Raw genomic sequence first — 23785 nt, 5'->3', positions numbered from 1 at the left:
CCCTCAAAGTTTGACATTTGTAATGACAGAACCCAACTCTGATATTTATTTGATTAATATTATACATCATATTTCATCCATCCTCTATTTTTTGACAATTGGAGACGGGAATTGGAGCTTGTGAGAGCTTGCTGTGAGCTATATTTTCTCTTCTTTAGAAAAGCATGAAACAGATTTAGCGTGGAGGGGGGATTTTGACTTGATGGTAAATGGTACTGAGATGCATTTATGAAAGAGTTGCTTTAAGCGCTGTGACCGCTGACTCGCATTCTTTCTTGTTGGGAAAACAACTTGAACGAATATCATCCTCTGAATGTGTGCCAGAATTCACAAAACACTTGTCTTTACTAATCTGTTGTCGCCTTTCATGCATTACTTGGCAACAAAACCGCTCCAGCAGTAGTGTACGAAAAAGGAAAAGAGGTCAAGGAAACATATGAACATCGATAGTGTGCGAATAACGTCATTTCTCAGGAAACCAATTCTTTAAATAGGTGTTGTGGTAGCAGTCGTTTTTATAAGAGCCAATAAATAAAGTTCATTGGCTCTCTTCTCATGTCTGCACAATCGTGGCCAGAGGCACAATGTGTCCCGTTCTAATGGAGCATATTTTAGTAATTTTAGCAAAAGCAAATTTCTCTAAATTTGGCACAAACGTCGGCGTGATCATTTTGCCCAAATGTCCTGTATGGGATAACGTGGGGAAGCGATGACATGGAGGGAGGCACCGCCGAGGTTGAAATCCTCTGGATGAAAACAATCTGCCGAGGGCTGGCAGCCGCATCAGCAGCGGTGTGTGTGTGTGTGTGTGTGTGTGTGTGTGTGTGTGTGTGTGACACACTGCAGAACTGATACTTCTAGACAGTATAAACTGTGTGGGAGTGACGGAGTTCATTGTGTGTTGTTTCTCCCTGGTCATTGTGTGTGTGTGTGTGTTGTGGTGAAGATGGTGAACACACATCCTGCAACCTTCTTATCGCTCCCTTTTTCCTCTGGTGAGGAGACAAGCACTTGACACTTCATGGCCATTTCATGCTCAGCTCCGTTCGCCCTTCTTCTCCCTCGCTCCCTCGTATGAGGGTTTCCACTCAAAATGTCCCCAAAAAAAAGAGAAACGGGCAAACAAGAAGGTCACCGCATTTTAATTAGAGTCCATTCCTCTCTCTGGCTCTCGTCAGTTTTTTCCAAGTTTTAGTCACAGCCGGGCTTTTTCCTCTCCTCACCGTCATCTTCCTCCCTGACATGTGAGGATGCACTCCAGACGCGTCACGGCCCTTTGTCTTTACGAGCGGCCTCGTCTATGTGTTTGTTTTTTGTTGTAATGGGAACGGGGGGGGTGGTGTTGGGGGTCGGGGGGTGTTTGCAGGCGATCCGCGGACACTCCAAGAGCCATATTCAAATCTCATTTCACACTGCTGAGGGTGAAAAGACCTGACACAGCACCCTGCGAGAGAAGGATGGAGAGGAGGAGAGAGGAGTTGTGACGGGAGGGATGTGAGAGACCGGGGGGGGGGGGGGGGGGGGGTTGAGGGGGGGTGATGGTATAGACGGCGCTGAAAGCGGAGGAGGAGAGCGAGGGACGCGATGTGGGAGAGGAAGAGAATAATGGTTGTTGGCATTAAGCTACCTACAAATGGCAAGAGGAGAGAAAAAGGGGAGAGTGTGTGGGGGGGGGATGAATAGCTCATGGAAAACGCTAAAAATGGAAAGAGGAGGAGGATGCAGAGAGGACAAAGAGAGCAGAACATGTGAAGGAAGACTCTCGAAGCGAAGGTAGAGAAGAAAGATTCTCTACCTTCGCTCTTCTTCCTTTTTTCAGCAGGTGAATCCCCCCCCCCCTCCTCCTCTTCCTCTTCTCTTCCACCGTCAACAACCCAGCCCCATCCCTCACTTGCACAATGTGCATGTTTATGTAAATGAGGTAATTAGGAGGCAGCTTGGCTTCTTCTGAGCTATGAGGTTGGAGGGAAGAGAGAAGAGAGTGGACGGATTCGGGTTTTGCGCTTTAATACGTTTCCTCCCATATTCCTGTCTGACTGCAGCTTTCTTTGTTTTTCTCTTTTCCTTTTTGTCTGTCAGTTGTCGTCGTCCTCCTCCTCGTCCTCCTTCTCCTGTCCTCATCTCCACCATCTCCTCTCATCTCTTACCTTCTCTCTGTCGCCCTCGCTTACAGCGTCCCCTCCCGCTACGTCTTCCTCTGTTTCCATCTCTTCCGTCTAACTCGCCTCAGTTGCCTCAACTTCTTGCCCTCTAACTCTTCCTTCATCTCTATATTTCTGATGCAATTGTCTCATGGAACTCTGAAATTATATATATATATAGATGAACAATTTGCTAGTCATAAACAGTTAACCATAGTGCTTTTTCCTCTCGCTTCAGATTTGACTTAAATTATTACTAATAATCTATCCTCTGCATCCAGAAGACTGACAACCGCACACGTACTCCCAGACATGCATAATGTGTGGATGCAACACGTGGACCTGCACTCGCACGCATCGTTTCTCCTCCTCGGGCCGGATATCAAGGTCTGACGTCTCCGTCTCTCCTCGCGGCCGTCTCTTTGTCTCCTTCTCTCTCGCGCAGACACACACAGTTCCACACAATGCACAATCGCCCGCTGCCATTTTTCCCCTCAGTTTTCAAACTTCGGATGGCAGCTTCCTGTCAAAAGCGTGTAAGCAACTGGGAGGAGATTTCTTTCAGGCGGGGAGGAGACATTGAGGAGGGGAGAAATGTTTGTTCCATCACCTCTTCTTCTTCCTCTCTGTTATCCTCCTTCCTATCTTGTTTTTTCCGTGAATCCCACATTTACCTTACGTGGTTCCTTGGATGTTGTGACGTTGATACAATAGAAGCCAATCAGAACCTCCGGGGTAGAACAGAGTGCAAGTTGCAGCCACTCACAGCTGGCGATGTTGCAAAAAGCTCTTAACGAGACCGACACTGACGTTTTTTTACGCTTAAACTCAATCTAAAGTCCTCACTGGCCAATTAAACAAGGAAAATAAGTGTAGCTTTTAGCCAATTGTCAACAACACACACAATGACAGCACCCTCTGTCCTCATTGCTGCCTCTCACTAGCTACGGTGTTTAAAATCAACACAAAATGTGATGCACTGCAGGGACACACACCAAAAACTGCTGATATTTGACGTACACCTGCAGCCCTGGAGCAGTCCTTTCCTAATGTGCATCCATCATCCTCAGCCCGCCCCCCCCGCCGCTGTCAGGCCGTACACAACTGCTTGATCTGGTTTTGCAGCCTGAAGACACAATCGCGCGTGCACGCACACTCCCTAAGGTTGACAGGCTGCTGCAGTTTAAAAGCACTCGCACGTCGCCCCGTAAGATTGACCGTTTGCTTTATTCGGCACGTCTACAAGTGTGAGCCCCCCGCCCCCCCCAGCCTGAGGGAAAAGGGTGTCATTTATCAGGGTGAGAGAATGACAACAAGAGCTCTAATAGTAAATCATTGGCAGCATTATTGGACCACCACTCCCTCGCCAATATGGATTTGTGTTGGGAAGCCTGTTATAAATCAGTCAATAACACACAGGAGTGTGTGCACACAAACAAAGATGGTAATAAATGTGGTGATAACGGGCTTGGCAGCAGTTTAGTTTTTCCTGAGTGGATCACCCGTGGTCTCGGTCCTCCACCTCATGAATCACCTTCAACACAATATGCAGACGGGCTTTGATTCAGCTTTATTTTTTGGTTCATTGAAAATGTGAAACTGAGCATTTCTAATCAGAGTTCACAGATTTGCGTATCTAATGAGTCCAAAACAGAAAATATTAGAAAATATAACAAAAATTGCGTTTTGGCCATGTAATAATTACTTTGATTATTTTTGTAAACTTTACAAGTGCTTTTACTTTAAAATAGCAACTTGGTATTCGTTAGTAATTATCATGCATTATGTATCCATTTCATCAGGTGACACCCAACAAAAACTAAACCAACAGGAATCAAAGCGTGGAGATTAAATTAAACAATTAAAAAAAGATTCATACTCACTAAAACCAAAGTGGTGAGATTAGCAGGTTGTATAACTTGCGGGATGCAGCACCATATCATATTTTAATATCCAGCCTAAAATAAGTCTATGGCTGTATTACAGTAGCATGTCACACAGCAGAGAACCCGTGCTGACTTAAACTGCATGTAGAGGAACGTCCCTGCTGCTCGGCAAAAGCTAATACTGTTTAAACAGATTAGGCTGATGGGGCCACTGCTCCAGTGTAATCTGCTGGCAGCCTCTAAATACGATTTCTGACACGGAGCTCAATATTCTCTTCATCGCAGAGAACCGGAGAGACAGTGTGACTGAGAGAGAGAGAGAATTTCAGAAAAGGAGGAAGATGTAGAGGGGTGGAGGAGCTGCAGGAAGAGCCAGGGAAAGGGGGCAGCGGGGGGAGTAGGAGGATGAGATCAAGTGGAGGAGGAGGGGGGGGCAGACATCAAGGCAGATTAAGGGAAGCGAAATGGAAGCTGGAAATTTAAAATTCCAAAAGGGAGACGAGAGGTTGAGGAAGGATCAAAAGAAAATCTTTCATTCATTCCTCGGATCAAAACATGAAGCACAATGATTGGACAATATATTCTTACGATAAAACGATATTGGAAGTTTCTATGATAAATTCATTTACGGAAACCTACAAAGTCACCGAGCAGACACTCCCTACGTCGTACGTATATATGACACGTAGGGTTGTATTTAACTTGAATTTAGAAATATGCTGCAGTTTATATTCCCATGTGTTAATTACCTTTTGTGGAACGTAGAAATTTGACAACCTGTAATTTTAGTGTGGACCAGCGAAATGTTATTTTCACAGAACGCATTGCCTGGAGTAAATCTGCCCACTCGACTGGTCTGAGATCCATAACAATTATCAGGGCCAGTGTGGCCACTCTGCCGAGTCAGGATTATACCGCTCTGACACCCACATCTCACCTTCTAGCTGAAATACCTTCATGTGTCGGGCTGTAGCTGCAGGTTAACAGCCAATCTGCCGGCACTGGATGTGGATTTAATAACCCGTTGGGGGACAGAAAATGGAATTACCCAATTTGGAGCGAACTCCGAACACTGAATGCAGCAGATGGATTTGACATAAAACATAGTGATTTGAGTAATGTAGTCTTACCTGAGGTTAACTAATCCTACCCTTGCGTGGAACTGGTATAAACCTCCCTTAAATCTGACACATGAAGCTTTTAAATGTCTGAATGCTTGTGCATTCTGCCTTGTGACGGCCTGTCAGCGATAGTGTTGATGCGGCATGTTCTCCTTCCTCCTCGGCTTCTTCAGGAGAAATATTCCAGGAGCTCTGCTCCAAGAAGCACGGCCGAGCCAGAACAGTTACTCTGATTTAGTCTTTCTACATCCTTCTTCTGATCTCTTAAGGGTTATTCCGAGTAGGACACATTGCTCCACGTTGTGTGGCTGAAATGTAGAGAGGTGCCGCTATAAAGAAAACAATGATGCAAGATTGATAATGAGCGGGTAACTTCCAACAGGCAGTGAATTCCCCCACGGAACCCATTTCCCACATCGTCTACGTTGACTTATTTGAATTTGACCACGACGCTAAACTACTTTTATTACGGTGCACGTTTATCACATAGCAAAGCGCCCGTGCTAGAAGGCCGTTTTGCTTTCGAGAGGCCAGACATTTTATTCATTGCCTGATAGTCATGTATCGAAAGTCTCAGTAGCAAAGCGTCGCGTTGCCTCGATCGCCGAGCAATGTGTGTCGTGGCTACTGCGTCTCAGGTCACCGGATGAAGCATTACCCGACGGGGGCCGACGAGACTGTGTGAGCATTTTGTTCACAGGTTGGCTTGCCTAAGTTGTGTCATCAGGGGATTCCCGCCCCGGAATGATTCTAACAGTGACACCGTCTGGGTTCTGAATGGTCCAATGGTGCATCGTGTTTCTGCCGACACACATCTGGGAGAGCAGCAATCACAGGGGACCTGCCCGGCTTGTGTTCTCATGCTGAATGTTCCCGACTCATATTTTAGCCCAGTCGCAACTGCGTGTGTGTGTGTGTGTGTTACGAAATGATAATAATGTGTTTCTTCCGCTGTGTTTTGACACAGCGAGAGAAAGAATCCAGGAGACGACTGAATGCTGTGCTGAGTCGGTGTGACAGTCAGATCCCCGACTGTCTGTGAGGGCTGAGCGGGGCTGAGATCACCTGACGCACGCACACGCACACACACACACATTCAATACACATCATGCACACGTCCAACCATGGAAAAGAAAAAGGAAAACTCAACTGCAACTTTCTGCACCAATCTTTATAACTTCTAAAACTCCCAATGCAACATAACAGGGAGGCCTTTTTTGATAACATGAATAATGATGTGCTATAATCTGTCAAACTCAGTGTCAGTTCACTACATTTCGGCTGCACTGCTAAGCAACATGACTGACTTAGACGCCAATGTCAGAGACCTCATCTTCTCTGCAAATCACCATCTCATCTAATGCTAATAGCTGTCGGTTTCTGTCTGGGATGTGCATCATGTTAGCTTGCAAGAGGCAACAGATATCTGTCAAGGGAAAAAAAGAAGAGTGTCATATACAAATACTTGGAAGGGTAAATTCACTAGCAAGTTGCATTATAATATTACACTGGACATGAACATATACAAACCATCATGGTGTTCTCCCCACATGCTGCACAGGTATACTCACCTGTGGTTAAACACCATGGCATTTAGAGCTTGAATGCACATTACCAGCAACAGGAAAGTGAAGCATTTAATATGATTTCATCTAAACTGGTGCTTCTCCTTCAGCTTCAGGGGCCAACACGCCTAAAACATTATTCTTTGAAAGAAGTTTTGTCTAGAACTCTAAACATGCACAACTTGCAGCCATCAATAACAGATCCGAAAGAAACGGAAGCACTCATAACATTTTCTCAAGCCTCCAATTCCTTATCTTGAGCCTTCAGTTTCGAGCGCATTCCGTGACTCACTGAGGTTTTTGGTCATTACTCGTACCCCTACATCAGATCTCCGTGTAAACAGCCAGCGAGGACTGAAAACAACGACTTTCACCGTTTTTTTTCCAAAATTCAAATTGGCATCACGAAACGGTTGAAATGACAACGGCGTTTCCCAAATCCCTTATGCATCCACAGCATGTGCTTCCTGTGTGTGTGTCTCAGACTGTCGCAGTGAGTGTGTGTGGGAGGGGGGAAGCAAGTTCTTTCCATGGCTCATCACAGCCTTTAGCTCAGAGTGCAGCTAAATGGGTGGCTGTATATCCGCTACCCCAATTAAGGGTGCTAATGTGTGACAGTGTGTATGTTGAGAGTGTGAATGTGTTTGCGTGCTAACACAGCAGTGAGGGCCCTGAGCGCGTTTCTCTCTCTCTCTCACTCTCTCTCACACACACACACACATGCATTCATCAGTCATCATCACAAAAGAAAACATTAGGAGGAAGCTTTTTTGGCATTTAAGGATATTGTAAAAAAAAAAGAGTCTGAGGAAAGGAGCAGCAATAGTTAGATGAAGGATTTAATCCCAATGGCTTGCTGACGGAGTTAGAAATGGGAGAGAATTGTACAGCGGGCTTTGAACTGCGGATTTATCCGCTGTGACCGCCTTATGGCCACAGCGAAAGTAATACCAACGTGAAAGTACCTTAAACTTGTTGTAAAAACTAAAAAGATTGTATTTATATATATATGTATATTGTAGTCGGTGAGAAAACATGATGCGTTTCCTCAGTTACCAAATGGCGTTTATGGTCTGACGTGCTGGTGTTGCTGGTAAAACACTAATATTATGGGTAAAATAGTTTTGTTTCACAACCTTTTCTCATCGTGTTTGCTCAGTGCATGAAATGTGACCTTTTTGGTCGAAATAAAAAGTCTCATTCTTAGTTTAGTTTAACCTCTAGTGTCACTTACGGTTCCCGAAAGTCAAATCAGCAAGCTGCAGTCCAACAACGTCTTCCTGCATACAGTCTGTGGCCTGAAGATGTTGGAGGCTGTCCGGGCTGCACCGACTAAGCACAAAGAAGCCGTGATTACAGAACACACAGCGGGAGCGCTGACTCGTTCTCTACTTAGACCGTATTCAACTCAACCGTGCCCCTATATTTATGTTCCAAATGTCGTATAGAAAACTTTTAACCTGCAACCCAATTTGACAGCGATGCCATTTTTTGACTTTCTTCACTACAGACACACACAATTAACACGAAACATGTCTGTTTAATTTAAGTCGACCATGAAAGGGACAGGACCTTCTTAAAGAAGCTTTGTCATGGGAAGTAAAACACAGCGGATTGAGAATACACAGGAAGCCGCTGTTGCCGTATTAAAGCTTTAATGTTCTGGAATAATAAATGACCTTTAAATAACAGATAGTTATTTGGCAGAGAAAGAAAGACTTAATGTGTTGGTGTGTCGCTGTGTGTGCTGGGGGACCTTTTCAGTGTTATCGATTTCTCCACCTGATTTCAACATCTCGTCAGAGGATTTCGCTCTGGAGCTGTGAGAGATAACCGGCTACAAATTCACCACAGTTCTCTTCTCTTAGCTGGTAATGAATAACCTGTAATACTCCCACCAGCAGTTAATCCCACTGTGGGATTAGGTGCAAGCCCACCCATTCACTCATGCACGCACACATAAGGAGAACCACACCTACGCAGGTAATGTTTGAAGGTATCAGCTTCAGTTTGCACCACAAACATGCAAATATCGCATTAGCCAAAACCAAACAATGAACACTCACACATGATCACACAGCTTGAAATACTAATGAAATATGTAAAAAAACTAAAGTATAACAAACTTATATGCGGCAAAGGAGAGCCTTAAGCAACAATGCGGTATATTGTGTGTGTCTGTGCGTGTGTCTGTGTGTGTGTGGGGGGGCTTCTGTCTGCACAACGCTGTGCATATGTCCAGTGTTTGCTTGGCTCTTTGCCGCTTGCTGGCAGCCTCCTTTGGCAGCCAGTAAAAAGCAAGTGGACGACCAAGTCCGATGTCTTATCGTGCTTTCACTTAGGCTGTGGCTGCTGTTTCCGCGAGCTGGCTCGCGGCTGTGATGAGCCAAAAGAAATAAATAACACATGGAATTAGTGCATGACATTCTCTTTCTAAACCGAAACTCCACATCTGTTTTGCTTCAGCCCTGAAATCCTAATAATATGCAGCATTGTGTTCTCTGCAAAATCCGATTGCGTGTGCGTGTGTAAGTGTACCAATATCCACGGATGAAGCAAAGCCGTTCGTGAGCTAAGTGGCAAGAGATGGAAAACCATTTCCTCTCCCACAACACTGTGACGGGGCTAAATGAATCGTCAATGAATGTGCAATGACTATTGACACTGATTTACTCTCCGCTCTCGCGCCCCTCCGTGTGTGTTTCTCTGCGAGAGGTGATTGCTATCAGGATGCCTTTGCATTCCGTTATGCAGACAAGTGAGTTTTACGATAAGAGAGCTTCAGGCGGCGGGAGACGAATGGCCGTCTGGGTTAAAAAGCCCACCGGCATCAAACAGCTGTGAGTTGTGAGGCGGCGTGGTGGCGATGAGTGGCAGCTGAAGTTCTCACTTCATTGCTATTTATTTGCCGCAGCGCAACGTACCCCATGCTAATTGAATCAAAGCGGTCAGTTCTATCCGTAGTGCGTCAAACTGTTTCAACGATCACTTCATTCCCACTAATCCCCTTGTGGACTCCTTTCAGAGCTCGGCTGGGCTGCCATGATGAGCGAGGAGTGTCCCGTGCCGCTGGGGAGCATTTCCTTGGCAGGGCCGGGGCAGAGCGAGGAGTACGGCCTGGGCCAAGCCGACGACATCATCGAGGAAGTGGGCCCCGGCGACGACGTCAGCATCGGCAGTGACCTCAGCACTCTGGTGCTGCCCTTCCCGGAGCTGGCGCCCGTGGTCTTCTTCTGCCTCAAGCAGACCACCTGCCCTCGCAACTGGTGCATCCGTATGGTCTCCAGCCCATATCCTTTGTTAGCCGGCCCACTGCAACCCTGGCAAAAACCTGTACTCACTTAACCTTCATCGTTCTCTAACCTTAATTATTTACCTGCCGGCCTACCAGCTCCAGGGGCTTTTTTTTTTTGCCGGTTCAAAAGATGAAGTTCATGCAATGCACCATGTGAATATGTTTAAAACACCGGCTCTGGCATCAGGTCACACCGTTCATTGATGCATGTTTTCATGGCCTCGTGCAGCACCGCGACTTTCATTCCCTTTTCTTTTGGAGCTGAAGTTGATCTTGTTTTCCGAGTCACTGTTTCTGTCCTCTGTGATGTTGTGTGGATCTGTTTTGTGTCCCTCGCTCACATATCGTGTGGCTTTGTCGCCACATTGTGCAGAAGACATCGCGGAGGCTTCTCAAAGTAAGTGTGTTTGGAATCCTTATCCAACTATAACTGCGGGGTTCACCATTGGGCTGCTTGAGGGATCAAATTTGACATTTGTTTGTCTTCGTGTGTGTGTGTGTGTGTGTGTGTGTGTGTATATGTGTGTGGTTTTAACATTTTCAGTTTTTCTGTTTGCAACGTTGAGATTGCTCACTGCTTTCACATCAAGGACAGACAAGACCTCGCTGGACTGGCTGCTTGTGTGTGTGTGTGTGTGTGTGTGTGTGTGTGTGTGTACATCTAAGTGCAATATGGATCCATCTCTATTAACTCCCACTAGTTGGAGTGCAGGTCTCCAAGGATTGCAATGGCAGTAACATTTCTGCTTTGATCGGGTGCGTTTTCATTGTGGTAACCCGTCATACTTGATAAATGAAACACTCCGAAGTCGTTTTGCTGTGTGTGTTAAAGAACAGCTGCTGTAAGGACTCAGGCGTCGTTCTGGTTTCTCTTCCACTCGATTAGTTTCTTGTCTCATCAGGTCTGCAAAGGAAAATCAAACTTACACGGAATCTGCCATTCGTGCAGACTCTGCGGCCATCGAACACCCTTTCCAAACTAATATGTGTTATTACTTTACATTAACTATTGACAGAAAAAAAGACCTGTAAAGTAAGATTGGCGATAATACATTTGGCACATATACAGTAACAAGAAAGAAAATGAACCCCCTTTGGTACGAGCACATATAGTAGCCAGAAAATCTTAAATCAAGCTTGTGAAAGGCCTCGCAAGACCAGATCCCCCCCATACATTTACAACAAGCCTTTGCTTGTTGTAAATGTATGTATGTAATGTAAATTACATACATACATACATTTTTGTCTGTACATTACATGTAAATGTAATGTACAGACAAACAAACGGATGGCCGGAGACTCAGAAAGACAGCGGGAAAGTGAGACGGGACAGCCAGGCTTTGTGTTTGCATTTCAGACTCCGACATTGATTTCAGACGGATTCTACGCCGCCCGCTAATGGCTGCACGGGCTTTGCTGCTCTCAGTTGGCCCCCCGAGCCACAGGGAGAAGAAAAAAAAAATCCCCCCACACACCCTGCGCACGCTCGAAAATCTTATTTCACGTTGAGCTGAGTTTCCATCGTGGCTCACTGGTTGTTGGACACCCATGGGGGAGTGTGTGAGACACATCTAAAGGGAGTGTGAGAAAGGTGAAATGTGTTTTTCCTGTGAAGGAAGGTTGTTATTGCCTTTGAATTGGGGGTTTATTCTCCTCTCCTGGAATCAGCTGGAGAACCGAGAAAATACAAACGCAAACACACTTGTGTCAACGGGATGGTTGGCGAGGTGCCACTTTCCCCGACTGTGACTGTGTTGGTTTGGAGCGTTTTGAAGCTCGCTGAAGTGTGTGTGTGTGTGTGTGTGTGTGTGGGATGGCAGCATATTAACAAGCTCTGTGCCTCTACGTGTGTAGGATGTTTGTGTGTGTGTGTATCGATTGAACTACAGTCCCTGTATAGAAAGATATTACTGAATATCGTCACACTCACCAAATAGGAGCACAAGACAGTTTAAGGCGGGGGGGGCAATGAGGGGTCCCACCAGCCAGTCGGATATCTGTACATCTGATGTGTCATTTCGGCATCACGTGTTTTCTGGCTGTATCTCTATTAAGACGCTTCTTCTCAATCTAAACAGGCGCTGTGCTGTGTGCTCCGCTTCGCTTTATGCTGACGGGCTGTCGAGACATTCGGCGGCAGCTGTTCCTCCGCTCCGTTTCAACACTGAAAATAGTTTCCCTCACCTGGATAGATGCATCGTAATGGACTACTGCACCACATGTATTACTCACATAAACACTCCACCGTCACCATAATATATATTTGATCCTCTTGAAGAATCTTTGTGTCTTCATCGAATAACTTCGTCTTTGTCCAATTCAGGACTGCGGCATGTTTTCGCAGCTTTTACCTGGTCAATCCTTTAAATGGACAGAATAGCTGGTGCTTTGGGGCTTAGCAGCCTCTCATCAATACTTTATATCTGCAGATCGAGAAGACGACACGTGACTCATACTCCACTGTATCTTCAACAATGCAGTATTGTTGGTGGCTTGGCCCGACTTGTTTGAAGGCGTCTTCTGCAGAGTTTTATGCCATGTCCCCTTTGGCTTGGCAGAATATCACAGTTTTGTCACATAACACATACAAACGAAAGAGCAATAACCCTTTAAAATGACTGCCGTTGTACTTCGGTCCGTTGAACACCGAGTTTTGTTTGGGACACTTTTCCTCCACTGCTTGTTTCAGACTCCTGAACTGCAGTTTAATTGCATATTGCACACAATGTTGAGGGACATTTTTCAGCTGTATTTTTTAAGTGAAAAGACCAGCGGCAATCGTTTGCAGTACACAGCATCTCAGAAAGGCAGTGCTGTTGTGGAGAACGTTGACTGATGCACGGCTCGGGGCACCTTCTTGTTTCTTTCTCCGCCCAAACATCGTTACAGTTGCATGATCTTCTCTCTCTCTAATCGTTACTTCCTCTCATATCTTTGTTCTCTCTCTGAGATCGGCTTTGTCCTTCCGCTCCCATGCGTTCCTCACCCCTCCTTCAACCACATCTCCCCTCCTGGCTTCTCCGTTCTCTGTCTTGTTCCACCGAGAGAGCTTGATGCCAATAACTATCCTTTTCTTCACATTATCCCATCCTCTGTCCTCCTTCCCCTGTGAGTGGCTCCTGAGGTGTTACGGCCTCTGTGGCCCGTGATCCTATCTGGCCGCCCTGACAGCTTGTTATCTCCATGGTGACGGATGGCTGAGGCGTTGCCGTGTCTTGCTCTTAACTACTACTGAGGATAGAGCTCACACCTGGGACACATCACACACACGCTCTCTCTTTCTGCCATTTTCTTGTTATTTTTTTCCCTTTCTTTCGCTTTCTGTCCTTCAGGTTTCCGTGGCTCTAGTTAGAAAAGTTGCCGCGGGGCGCCGCGCGTTTCGCCGCCACACTTTCTGTGAGCCGTGTCACTTGATGTCGAAGGGTCGCTCAACTTTTTTTCATTTTTTTTTCACTTATTCATTATAAAATATCAAAAGTGTGTCCTCTGTGTCCTTCCTGTCACGTCTTTATTTTGTCTTTCTCACACGACGATGCTGTAAACATAAAAGAACCAAAACCGTTTCAGCTTGATGACACTTGTTGGATACTAATGCCTGCAATGATCCCCACTGTCTGGTCACTCTCACTCACGTCTTCCTCCCTGCATGCTTCTGTCCTCCCCCCTCCTCCCGCTCCCTTCTCCCTCAGGTGTAGTCAAACTGCATTAGTCTGCGCCGCCCGAGTGAGGGAGAGGAGATGGGAGGGCAACAGTGCAGATGAAGGGCTTAAAGTGACTCCAATGATTACCGGAGTACCTCAGCATGCACCTGCTTCGTAGCAGGCAGCGTGTGTGCTTACACATTATCGCGATCAACCACTGTTGGATTACGGATTATGTACTCGCTGTTTTTGAATCGTTCCACGGTTACGTGTTATTTCCATTCTCAGGACAGAATTGCATTCAGGCGGCTGCCAGACGTTATCTAACTTCCTCCCGTGCAATGCTTCGCTCTATTTCGGAGCAATGCCTTAGACAGCAGTGGCTTTTGGTCTGAACTCGGTATCAGCATGAGTGTACCGCTTTTGGATGTAACACGCAGATAAATGTCAGAGGTGCCCAGACAGGAACACGCATGCACATGCACACGCCTGTAGCTGTGACACGCACGCTCAAACCAGCGTGTCTCTCTCTCTCTCTCTCCATTTCACCATCACATTCTTGCTGCCTTATTTTCAAATTACAAAAGAGTCACGTCCTCCTTTTTACGTTCGCTCAACTCAGAAGTACGGCTTTACACAAACTGGGAGTTTTGAGAGGAGTAATTTAATGGCTCCATCGCCACTAACTGCAGGGTACATTTTATCCAAGCGAGCGCTTTGTAGTTTGCTGTTTCTCATCTATTATCCACAGAAGGCTTATCACTTGTATGAGTCATTCTGCTCTTTGCCTCCGACCTTCTGAAAAACTCGACTGAAGAGATTTCAAATCTCCCGAATGCCGTTTTCTTCAAGCGTATGTGTGCAGGATGGAAGAAAGTGTGGGTGAGCACATGAATGACCGTGAAATGAGGCGACGGTGGGTAACTGGCCGCCTGGTGAGGAATGGCTCAGACCCAGTGGTGAATTGTGCCTTTTTTTTTTGTCTCGGAGATGGAATGTTGGAGGAAAAAGGCTGATCAGATCAGATTCGTGGCTGGAAATTAGCGCTCTAGAACTTAAAACTATAACACAAGAAATCTGTTCTCCAAAATCCTTTAGTAAAGAGTATAAACTATTTTTCTAGCGAACGTCTCCGCCCGGGTTCCTTGCGTGTGCTGACGGGGACGTGTTGTGTATCCAGTGTTATATAACAACGTAGAGCTTGTTCTCATGTACATGCATTAACAGCACTGATTGCTAATACTTTTTCTTATTCAAATGATGCCATATATCTTTTAAATTGCAGTACGTAAATAAAGCTGAGACAGGTCAGAGCTAAGCCTGGAGTAAAATGCCAGTATAATAAGTATTAAGTACTTGTACACTGACTGGTTTGCTCCTTCAGAGCAGAGGGCCAACGCTCCGTGGCCTCGTCTTTAATACCGGATTCCGGCAAAAGCCCACATTTCAGTTATTTTAATGTAAATTCTATGGTTATTACCAGAGGCAGCTGTAACGAGAGCTACAGATAAGCAAAGCAATAATTGTTCCGCTCCAAATATTCTTTTCTCGTTACACTGGGAAGCTAAACTGCCACCAGACAGAATTACCAACGGATCAAATGTGACAGCTCACAGTCTCTCCTTCCTTTGTGGAACGAGTTCTTCGTACATTCTGCTAGTTTGCTACAATAAATCGCAAACTGTAGTCACGTGCTTGAACATTTTAGCCCATAGAAAGTACGACAAAATATATACATGTATTTTTAATATAGATATTCAGGATTTAGGGCGGGAAGGAAAGCCTGTGACCAAATTAATCATAACACTTGAATAAGTCATGGTACTTTGAAGCTTTTTTTCGGACCACTCTGAGTACTTCCTGAAGCCGACCGCGCCGTCGACCGTGGAGGAAAGAGAGCGAGATTGTGTCAAAAAAAAAAAGGAGAACAAATGGCTGTTGTGAACCCTGGCAACGCTTGCAGCCCCGTTTAGTTGGACGTGTGAGGAAAGTGTGAGTCACTGGGGGATGTTTATTAGTATTCATGCTTTTTGATAGATCTCCACTATGTTTCTGCATGAACCATTTGCCCACTTGCTGTGCGAGCTTTGAGGTCGACCCTTTGGTAATTATTACTTGTGAGCACATTAGCAAACCAAGAAGACTCATTACAATATCAAGGGGACCTGCAGATCACATGTTCTCTTTGTCTCCGTGTCTGGGTCATGTGAGGCATAAAACACCTGTTTAAAGGTCACAATAATGCCGAGATCAGATGATTCCCCGAACTTCACAAGAGATGAATGTCAGTGGTAAAAGTTTGTTTTCTCGTTGTCCTCCGATGAAGAGTAGGAGGCTCACGGCCGAGCCGCTGTTCACCTGAGTGAGATCAAAGCTTCACCGGGCTGATGGAGTGAGGAATTCCATATCTTCAAAGCTCTCTTTCATTACAATTTGGCATCCTTTCAAGCCTAATAGTTGGAGAGAGGTCTAAGATGAGTTTCTTTTTTCTTGAGAAGCCCCCATTGTGCCAATCTAATCTAATATGACATGACAAAGAAGCTTATTTGAATTTCTCTCCTGGCCTTCAACATTTCCCCCTTTTTCGAGTTGAAGCTCTGTTCAGGTCGTTTAATTAAGAATCAAGAAAAGCGGGACCCGTTGAGATGCGAAATGGAAGTTTTTCCGCTGCACGTCGGCGGCGCTTCACACGAGCACCGACTCAACTCGGCATCACGAGACATCCGGGTTGGCCTGCGAGCGCGGCAGATGCGTGATTCACTGTAAACATGTGAAAGCGAAGGATATGAGCACCACGCCAGCAGAAGGGAGAGAGGGTGGGGGGGGGGGTGGGGGTGCTGGGGGGGGTCGATGAGAAATGGTAATCATTGTGCGGATACAGAAGGATGGAAAACCAGCGAGAGGCACACAAGCAAAACACAGAGGGAAGGAGGAGCTTGTGTAACTTCTCCTTGAGAGACAGATGAAAAAAAACAAAGAGGAAAGATGGAGGCACAAAAAATGGATGATGCGGGCGGAGGGAAGGGGGGGGGGGGGGGGGGAAGAAGGGAGAGATTGCTAGTTAGTGATTTTCTAGAAAAGGCAGCATGTCACAGGGAGAGGGAGTGGAGGAGGAAGGAGAGGAGAGATAGTTAGCACAGTGGCGGAGTGAACTTTTGCCCAGTGCCTGTCAGTGCAGAGGACCAGTGATGTGTGTGTGTGTGTGTGTGTGTGTGTGTGTGTGCGCATCGCCTTCCTGTGACAGTAGAGAGGATCATGAAGTCTGTAATTGCTCTGGTGACTACAACTTCAGACCTGTTTCCCAGTGAGCGGCAGGGGGGGGGGGCAGAAAGTGGGGGGAAGGTACAAACCGAGATGGGGAAGAGGGACTCAATTAACAGAAGTCCTCAGTCAAACACACCTCACCACCCAAACCGGGAAACTAATAATACATTTTTGAATTTTGAAATCTTTTATACCAATTTATACCATCACTCGTGCCATTTTAATGTGCGATCCACTTCGACACGGCGGGCGGAGGATACTACTCTATCACCCACACTTTCATCCCCGACCTCCTCCGTTTCTCTCGCTCCTGTCCAGTGACCCTTACTCTCTCTCCTGGGAGTGAACCGCGTTGCTCCGTATGAGGCCGGGGACAACGATGGAAACAGAAGGGGCTGACAGGGAGAGTGTGGGGGGGGCGAAGCCACGGAGAGAGAAAAGAAAAGGTTAGTTAGTGGCCGTTAGGGGCCGGCTGAAATGGCCCCTATTTGTCACTGTCTCACACACACACACACACACAACTCTCTCTCTCGCTCTTCTCACTCTCATGTATACACATAATCCTAGCTGTCAGATGTATGTTACACCTATATGGATCATACTCAGCCTAAATCCTTCGCTGGTGTTTTTCCACTGGCAGGGGTGTGAGCGTGTGTGTGTGTGTGTGTGTGTGTGTGTTGATATGTGGGTGGCATCTGTCAGGGCGGATGCTAAAACCCTTCCTCTGGCCAATGATAAAAGCTTAAGGCTTCAATGTGTGTGTGTGATTGTGTGTGTGTGTGTGTGTGTGTTACCACCCATATGTTTAGACATTAGTTGACGGGTGGTTTCTGCTGCTCAGATGAGCCTTGGGGCTTAGGTCATTAAAGATGAGCTTTACTAACACACACACACACACACACACACACTCCCCAAGTAGCTGAGTTGGTTTCTTCTAAAACTCGGCTGACTGTCGTGTAACTGAATCAGCGGCTGAGTCACTGAAGTAGCGGCAACGTGAAAAAAAGCAAAAGTGATATTGTGCTCACGGGAGAGGAAGAAAAGGATAGAATGAGAGGAGGTGTGGAGGAGTCATACGTGAGGGTACGTGCTAACACAATAGCTAAGGGATGCCTGCAGGTGAGAGGACGGGGGGGGGAGGGGGTGGATACATTTTCACGAGTCAGTGAGTGAGGTGAGGTGGTCCTCGTGGGAGCCGGGCTGGGGATTGTGTCTCGCCGTCTACGTACACCAGAGACCCCCCGCCGGGGGAATCTCTTCGGGGCAGCGGGGGCACCGCTGGAGATGGCAGGAATCTCTACACGTGTGGAAAATCCTCCCTGTGACGTGTGCGTGGCAGTAGACACGTGGCGTTTCTTCACCCTGGCCAGGCATTCGCAGGAAGTTGACACGAGCGGAGACGATGACACAAATGAAAAGATGTGAACGAGAGAAAAGCGAAAATAAACGAAAAAGGTCATGATGGTCATGACGATTCACTGAATTTGGACCTTGCATCTAAGTTGTCCCAATATCTTGAAAAAGGACGTTACTCACAGTTTGGTGTCGTGTGTGTGTGTGTGTGTGTGTGTGTGTGTGTGTGCGCTGTACGCAGGGTTTACCACAAACCAACTTATATCACTTTAAAAATACTGTCAGGCAATAAACCAGTGAAAGGATTTTCTTCAATCCTTCAACTTAGACAACATGTAGTAGTAAAAAACCTACACTCTTCAAATAACCTGCTGTCTACAAGTAATAACCAATGTGCTATACCTCTGACAAACGAGACTTGACAGCACAATTCTGTACAATTATACTCCTGGCAGGGAGAGAGCGACAGAGAGTGAGGGAAGGGGAGAGAGGGGGAGAGAGGGGGAGAGAGATGGTGTCCCTTTGGCCATTTTCCCAGTAAAACGCGGGTGAGAGAAGTGCAAAGGCGGCCGAGGCCCCTCAGAGCGCCGAGCACTGTTTAAACGACGTTATCACAATACATTTGTTTCCACTCCATCTGTTTCACTTACACGTTGTCCAACTCCTGCTCTCCACACCCCGTCCCCTCTCATTAATGTCCCCTCTCTGTGTGTCACCCTTCACGTAGTGTTTAATTGTGTAACGCGCAGGTCGGCGAGGACAGGATCCCTCTGAATCATCACTTATGACCCACCAGGAGTGTGTGTTGGTGTCTGTTTTCTGGAGAGACCTGTATTCTCCGCTGGTATTTTGTCTTTTTTTTTTTGCAGTGTCCGGGATGCTTCTGGGCATTAGCAAAGCGCCTTTGGGCATCACATGGAGTGTAACCCCCCCCCGGCAAATTACGGCGCGCGGGGTGTGCGGCTCGTTTTCGGTCAGGAAATAGCGGCGCTTTGCCACTTACTGGATGTCTGACTCAGAGGAACATGTCCCCCCCTTTGGCTCTGTCACATACAAACCGACCGGCGAATGCACCAAATGATACCTTCAGTGCAACGCAGGCGTGTGTGAATTGTTGTTGTCACTGCAGGAACCGCGGTGATACTGTGACCCTTCACCTTATTGCCAGCCGCCACCACACAGGCTCCAACACACACACTACCGAACAACCTTCTGGCCACGGCTACAAGTCATTTGGAGCTTCAATAGGTTATTGATCACAACGTGCCTAAAGTACTTTGGGACCTTGTATCGACACAAGGCCAGTCTAAGGGTGCGAGAGCCTCGTATTCTCCTGCATTGATGAGATCTGTTTCTACAGATTCTGATGGTTTGTGTTAATCTGGGCATGTGGCCTTTTCAACAGCTGTGTCCTCCGTCTGAAAAGCGAAGAAGTGCCTTCACTTTACATCCTGTAATGAAGTAAAGCGGTTGAGGTGATGAATCATATTTCTGCACCGATGAAAGGAATGATTGGAAGTATTATTTCTCCCAAGATAACATGCTTCCACGACTGCCTCTGTTCCATCTCCATGTGCATTAAATGTAATTGTGTGTTTATTGCGATACGAGCGGCTGTGCTTTTGTCCTCCTAGGAGGTTTGTATATGTCCTCTCTTTTGTCCTTGTGTCCAAGCATATTGTGCTCGCACATACCTGAGCTTGCCAGCCTGCAGAGATGCGGTTCCACCGGAAGAAGTCCCTGTCAGTGCCTGTTAATATCAAACGGCACCAGTTGAGCCGCAGTGACTGATCTTGGTCATGCTTCAGATTACCCGTGAGCAAACACCGCCTGCTTTAAAATGCCTTCTTTTCTTTTGCTTCTATAGGCTTTCTTCTTCATTTTATTTCATAGCTGATTTGTAAGTCGTGTGTGCATCCAATGAGGAACCAGGTGTTTGCATGTTCAGTCTGAGATCCTCTGCTGCCGATTCAAAACACGTGACGATTACGTGATATTTGAGCCTCCATATTAAATTTAGATGTGCTTGTATCTGTGATATATATGAGATAATACCTCCTTAAAAGTTATGAACAGCCCATGCATCAGACATTTACCTCTCCAATGACTCCTTTACAAGACTTTGCATTGTGGTGGAGATATTTGTAGATAATGGGGTAGATGCTGTTACTTTATTGTCCTCTAACAAACTCTGGCTTTGAGAGAGAAGCGCAGCCAAAACGGGGCGGAAATTCCTGCGAGAAGAAGGCTGGATATTTTGAGTCCCATCATGAAAACAATCGTTCCTATATTTAAATTAATGGATTATGAGAGAAGAACATTCTTTTGTGCCATCATCTTCAATCCATTGTCACGTGTTTCGAGGCTCAATGTTATTTTTTGCTACTGCTGTCATTTCTGGATTTGTAATATGAGATTAAAGAGGAACCCTGTTGTTTCCACTGAAGTAGTTGGCAAAGGGCGTGCACACTTCTGTCACATCTTACAATTCCCAAATTCTTCTCGTGGTTCACGATAATGACATGAATGTAATAGTTATTGCAGGAGCATCATTTTGTCACTCTTATATGGCAGCATGGCTGTGGAACTTCCATTGGAAACGAATAATGACGTCGGACTGTTCCTTTTTTAAGACTTTTCTAAACACACAGAGCCGTCTTCTTTGGTGTTTTCCAATTTTGACAGCCGCACACCCACACTCGGAAGCGATAACGGAAGCGATAACTACAACAACATGGCCGCTGAAGCCTTTGAGGTTAACATGCAAGGTGCCCTTGTAGCCGGCTATCTGGAGAGCATCTGGCTCGGGTTGCTGAAGGTCCCCTGCCTGATGATGTTAAACTGACAGCCCTGTTATCGTTTCCTAATCTTAATATTTGGCAGGTTAACCTATTGGCAAGTTTCATCATTTTGTTTTACTTAGCGTTCTGGCCAAAGACTCTTTGGCAACTACGCTCATATCGTGCCCTTCACAGGCAGACTGATAATCGTGACCATTAAAATGAGCGAATGGCCATTTGACTCCTGTAACGATGGCGACGAGTGTCCGCGCTGGGGAGAAGCTCGGGGAGCACAAACAATTACATGAGAGTTGGGGGCGACGTACGGTACCCAACGTCATTGCTAACGTAAGCTGGGAAAATGAATAATGAAAAGGTTTTTGGGCTTTTCTGGAATCTGAATATCCACAGGGTAGAATGTTGTGTACCTTCAGGTTCACCGGCACATAGTGGTTCCTTTTCCTGTTTTGGGTTAGGGTTAGGAAATGCAAAGGGGATATGGGGACAATTAGCTTGCCACTGCCTGAAAACGTGCGTGTGTGTGTGTGTGTGTGTGTGTGTGTGTGTGTGTGTGTGTGTGTGTGTGTGCGTAGTTAAATGTAACCTACTGCACAAATAAAGATGCTGCTGGAGACGGGAGTGTGTTTGAATTGCGTGCATTATGTGGAGTAGTTTAATGGAGGTTTAACTGTGTGAGTGTGTGTGTGTGTGTGTGTGTGTGTGTGTGTGTGTGTGTGTGTGTCAGGCAGTAATTAATAAAGACAGGAACATTGGCTTTCCTGCTGTGCTGACATGCCCACAAGGGACTTGCCTCTAGTCCAAAAACACACACACACACACACACACACACATACTCACCGGAGATAAAAATAAACTTATTTCACCCAACTACATGGCAGCAAGAACTTCCATTGTCATCCAGTGAAAAAGTAAACTTCATTTAACCAGACAAGCTTGTTGTTCATTTCAATGTCCTAATTAAATAAAAGCTCCACCTGAAAGTAGCAACACACAAGAGGGATGATGTATTATTGAGCCCTTTCTTCTACTTCATTTCAGTCCTGTAGCACACGTGGATTAATATTGTAGCAGTCTGATAAGGACAAAAAAATTATATAATAATATAAATGAATAAACCAGAGGAGTATTGAGGGCGAGCGTCAGGGTACTTAGGCTCGTGAATACTTTATCCGCTCTCTGAGCCTTCACCCAAAACAAAGGTAACAGACAAACAAATGACGAAGGCAGGTCAGGGCAAACGCACTTAGCGGGACAGGACCTCGCCCGGCGGTGCAACCGCTGGACCCGCATGGTGGCTCCACGCTGCAACAGAAGCAATCAGAAGTTTCCAACTGAAAAAAAATAATTATAGATTACGGTGATGAGCACCTGCACTTCTGTTTTCAACCGATAAAATGTATTGAGAGAAGATGGAAAAATCTTTGTTTTAGTGTTCTTGTTTTGTGTGTATACTACCTCTGACAAACCTTCACACAGATAAACTGGGGACACGATAACAACAGAAGAGGTATTTTTTTTTCCCAGGAGTATCGGAGAGTGAAACAAATTCGAGTCACCACTCCCATAGCTTGAGACACAAACGGGAGGGAGGGATGGCGAGCAGCAAAGCAAGGTCAAAGCAAGCGAGGACGGAGAAAATGGAAATGATTTACTGTCTCTGTGTGTGTGTGTGTGTGTGTGTTTGTGTGCATTTTTCTTTTCTCGTGTCAAATATTATTTTAGTGTTGAATGCTTTATTCAGATTTGGCACGGACATTTTATGATGGTTGTAGTCACCTTCAATGATGGTAAAGAACAGTTATTTAAATCTGAAATTAAGCAGCCAGCACAGAATTTCAGTACCAGTGTTCTGAAATTCCAGTGTGACCACATGGTCAGCAGGATGGATCCATGACAGATTAATTCTAATTCCATTGGTTCTCTTCCGCACACACTGTGAAATGTCTCAACGTCTACATGACAGATTGGCACAACATTTGGTACAGACACTCTTAAGATGATGATTTTTTTTAATGATGTGTAGGTGTGTCTCTGAACATTTTATCAGGCTCCATTTTTTAGGTTAAATTTGTCTTCAACATCCTTTATTGTTTCTAACAGTTCTAACTTATTTTCTAAGTAAAAACTAAGCAATCAGCTTCCCGAGCAACTTTCGGTAAGTTCTGATGAGCTAATGTTAGCATGCTAAGGTGCTTCTGCTATGAGGACATTTCATGCATTCTTAGAATTCCAATACTGCTGAAGAAAGTCTCCATGTTAAAAGGTGGAATGAGTTGTTCTCTGTTGGTGGAGGCCTCCGGTGCCTGTTGAACCCCGAACATTCAAACCCGTTTAAGGAAATCCTCTCTTTTTGTTGAGCTATGTTACAGTAGGAAATCGTGTCATGTCCCGTTCCACTATTTTGAAAAAGAAGCTATTTTGTTTCTGCCTCGTTACTAATATCACAGAATGGAAAAACATAAACAGAGCAAGAGAAAAGGCCGTCACCTTGCTAACGGAAAATTAGCATCGCAAGTGGCTGGATCATAACCTATTGATAATTATTTTCTCTTCTTTGTGGTTCTCTCTCTCTCTCTCTCTCTCTCTCTCTGTGTCGCCTCATTCATGCCGCGCTACTCTCGGCTTGTTTGTTCTCCTTTCATGAAACACCTGTGAAGCTCGGGGATCTAACAGCGAAGCTCGCAATTAGAGGCGTGTACTCGGGGAGCGCCGAACCAA

At 45.8% G+C, this 23785-nt stretch overlaps 1 protein-coding gene across 5 annotated transcripts in view; it reads left to right on the top strand.

Moving 5' to 3' along the window:
* Nucleotides 1-23785, top strand: part of cacna1ia (calcium voltage-gated channel subunit alpha1 Ia) — a 131822-nt gene that overhangs the window by 17522 nt on the left and 90515 nt on the right. For all 5 annotated transcript variants that reach the window (XM_078083917.1, XM_078083916.1, XM_078083915.1 and 2 more), the window contains exon 2: nt 9739-10003. In XM_078083917.1, the coding sequence (XP_077940043.1) occupies nt 9756-10003 (248 nt within the window). In that variant the 5' untranslated portion in view covers nt 9739-9755. The remainder of the gene's footprint in view (nt 1-9738; nt 10004-23785) is intronic.

The sequence above is a fragment of the Gasterosteus aculeatus genome, chromosome 11 (genome assembly GCF_964276395.1).
Source record: "Gasterosteus aculeatus chromosome 11, fGasAcu3.hap1.1, whole genome shotgun sequence".
NCBI classification, from domain to species: domain Eukaryota; kingdom Metazoa; phylum Chordata; class Actinopteri; order Perciformes; family Gasterosteidae; genus Gasterosteus; species Gasterosteus aculeatus.
Note: the sequence above shows the minus strand (reverse complement) of the source record. Positions and strands in the feature narration are given on the sequence as shown.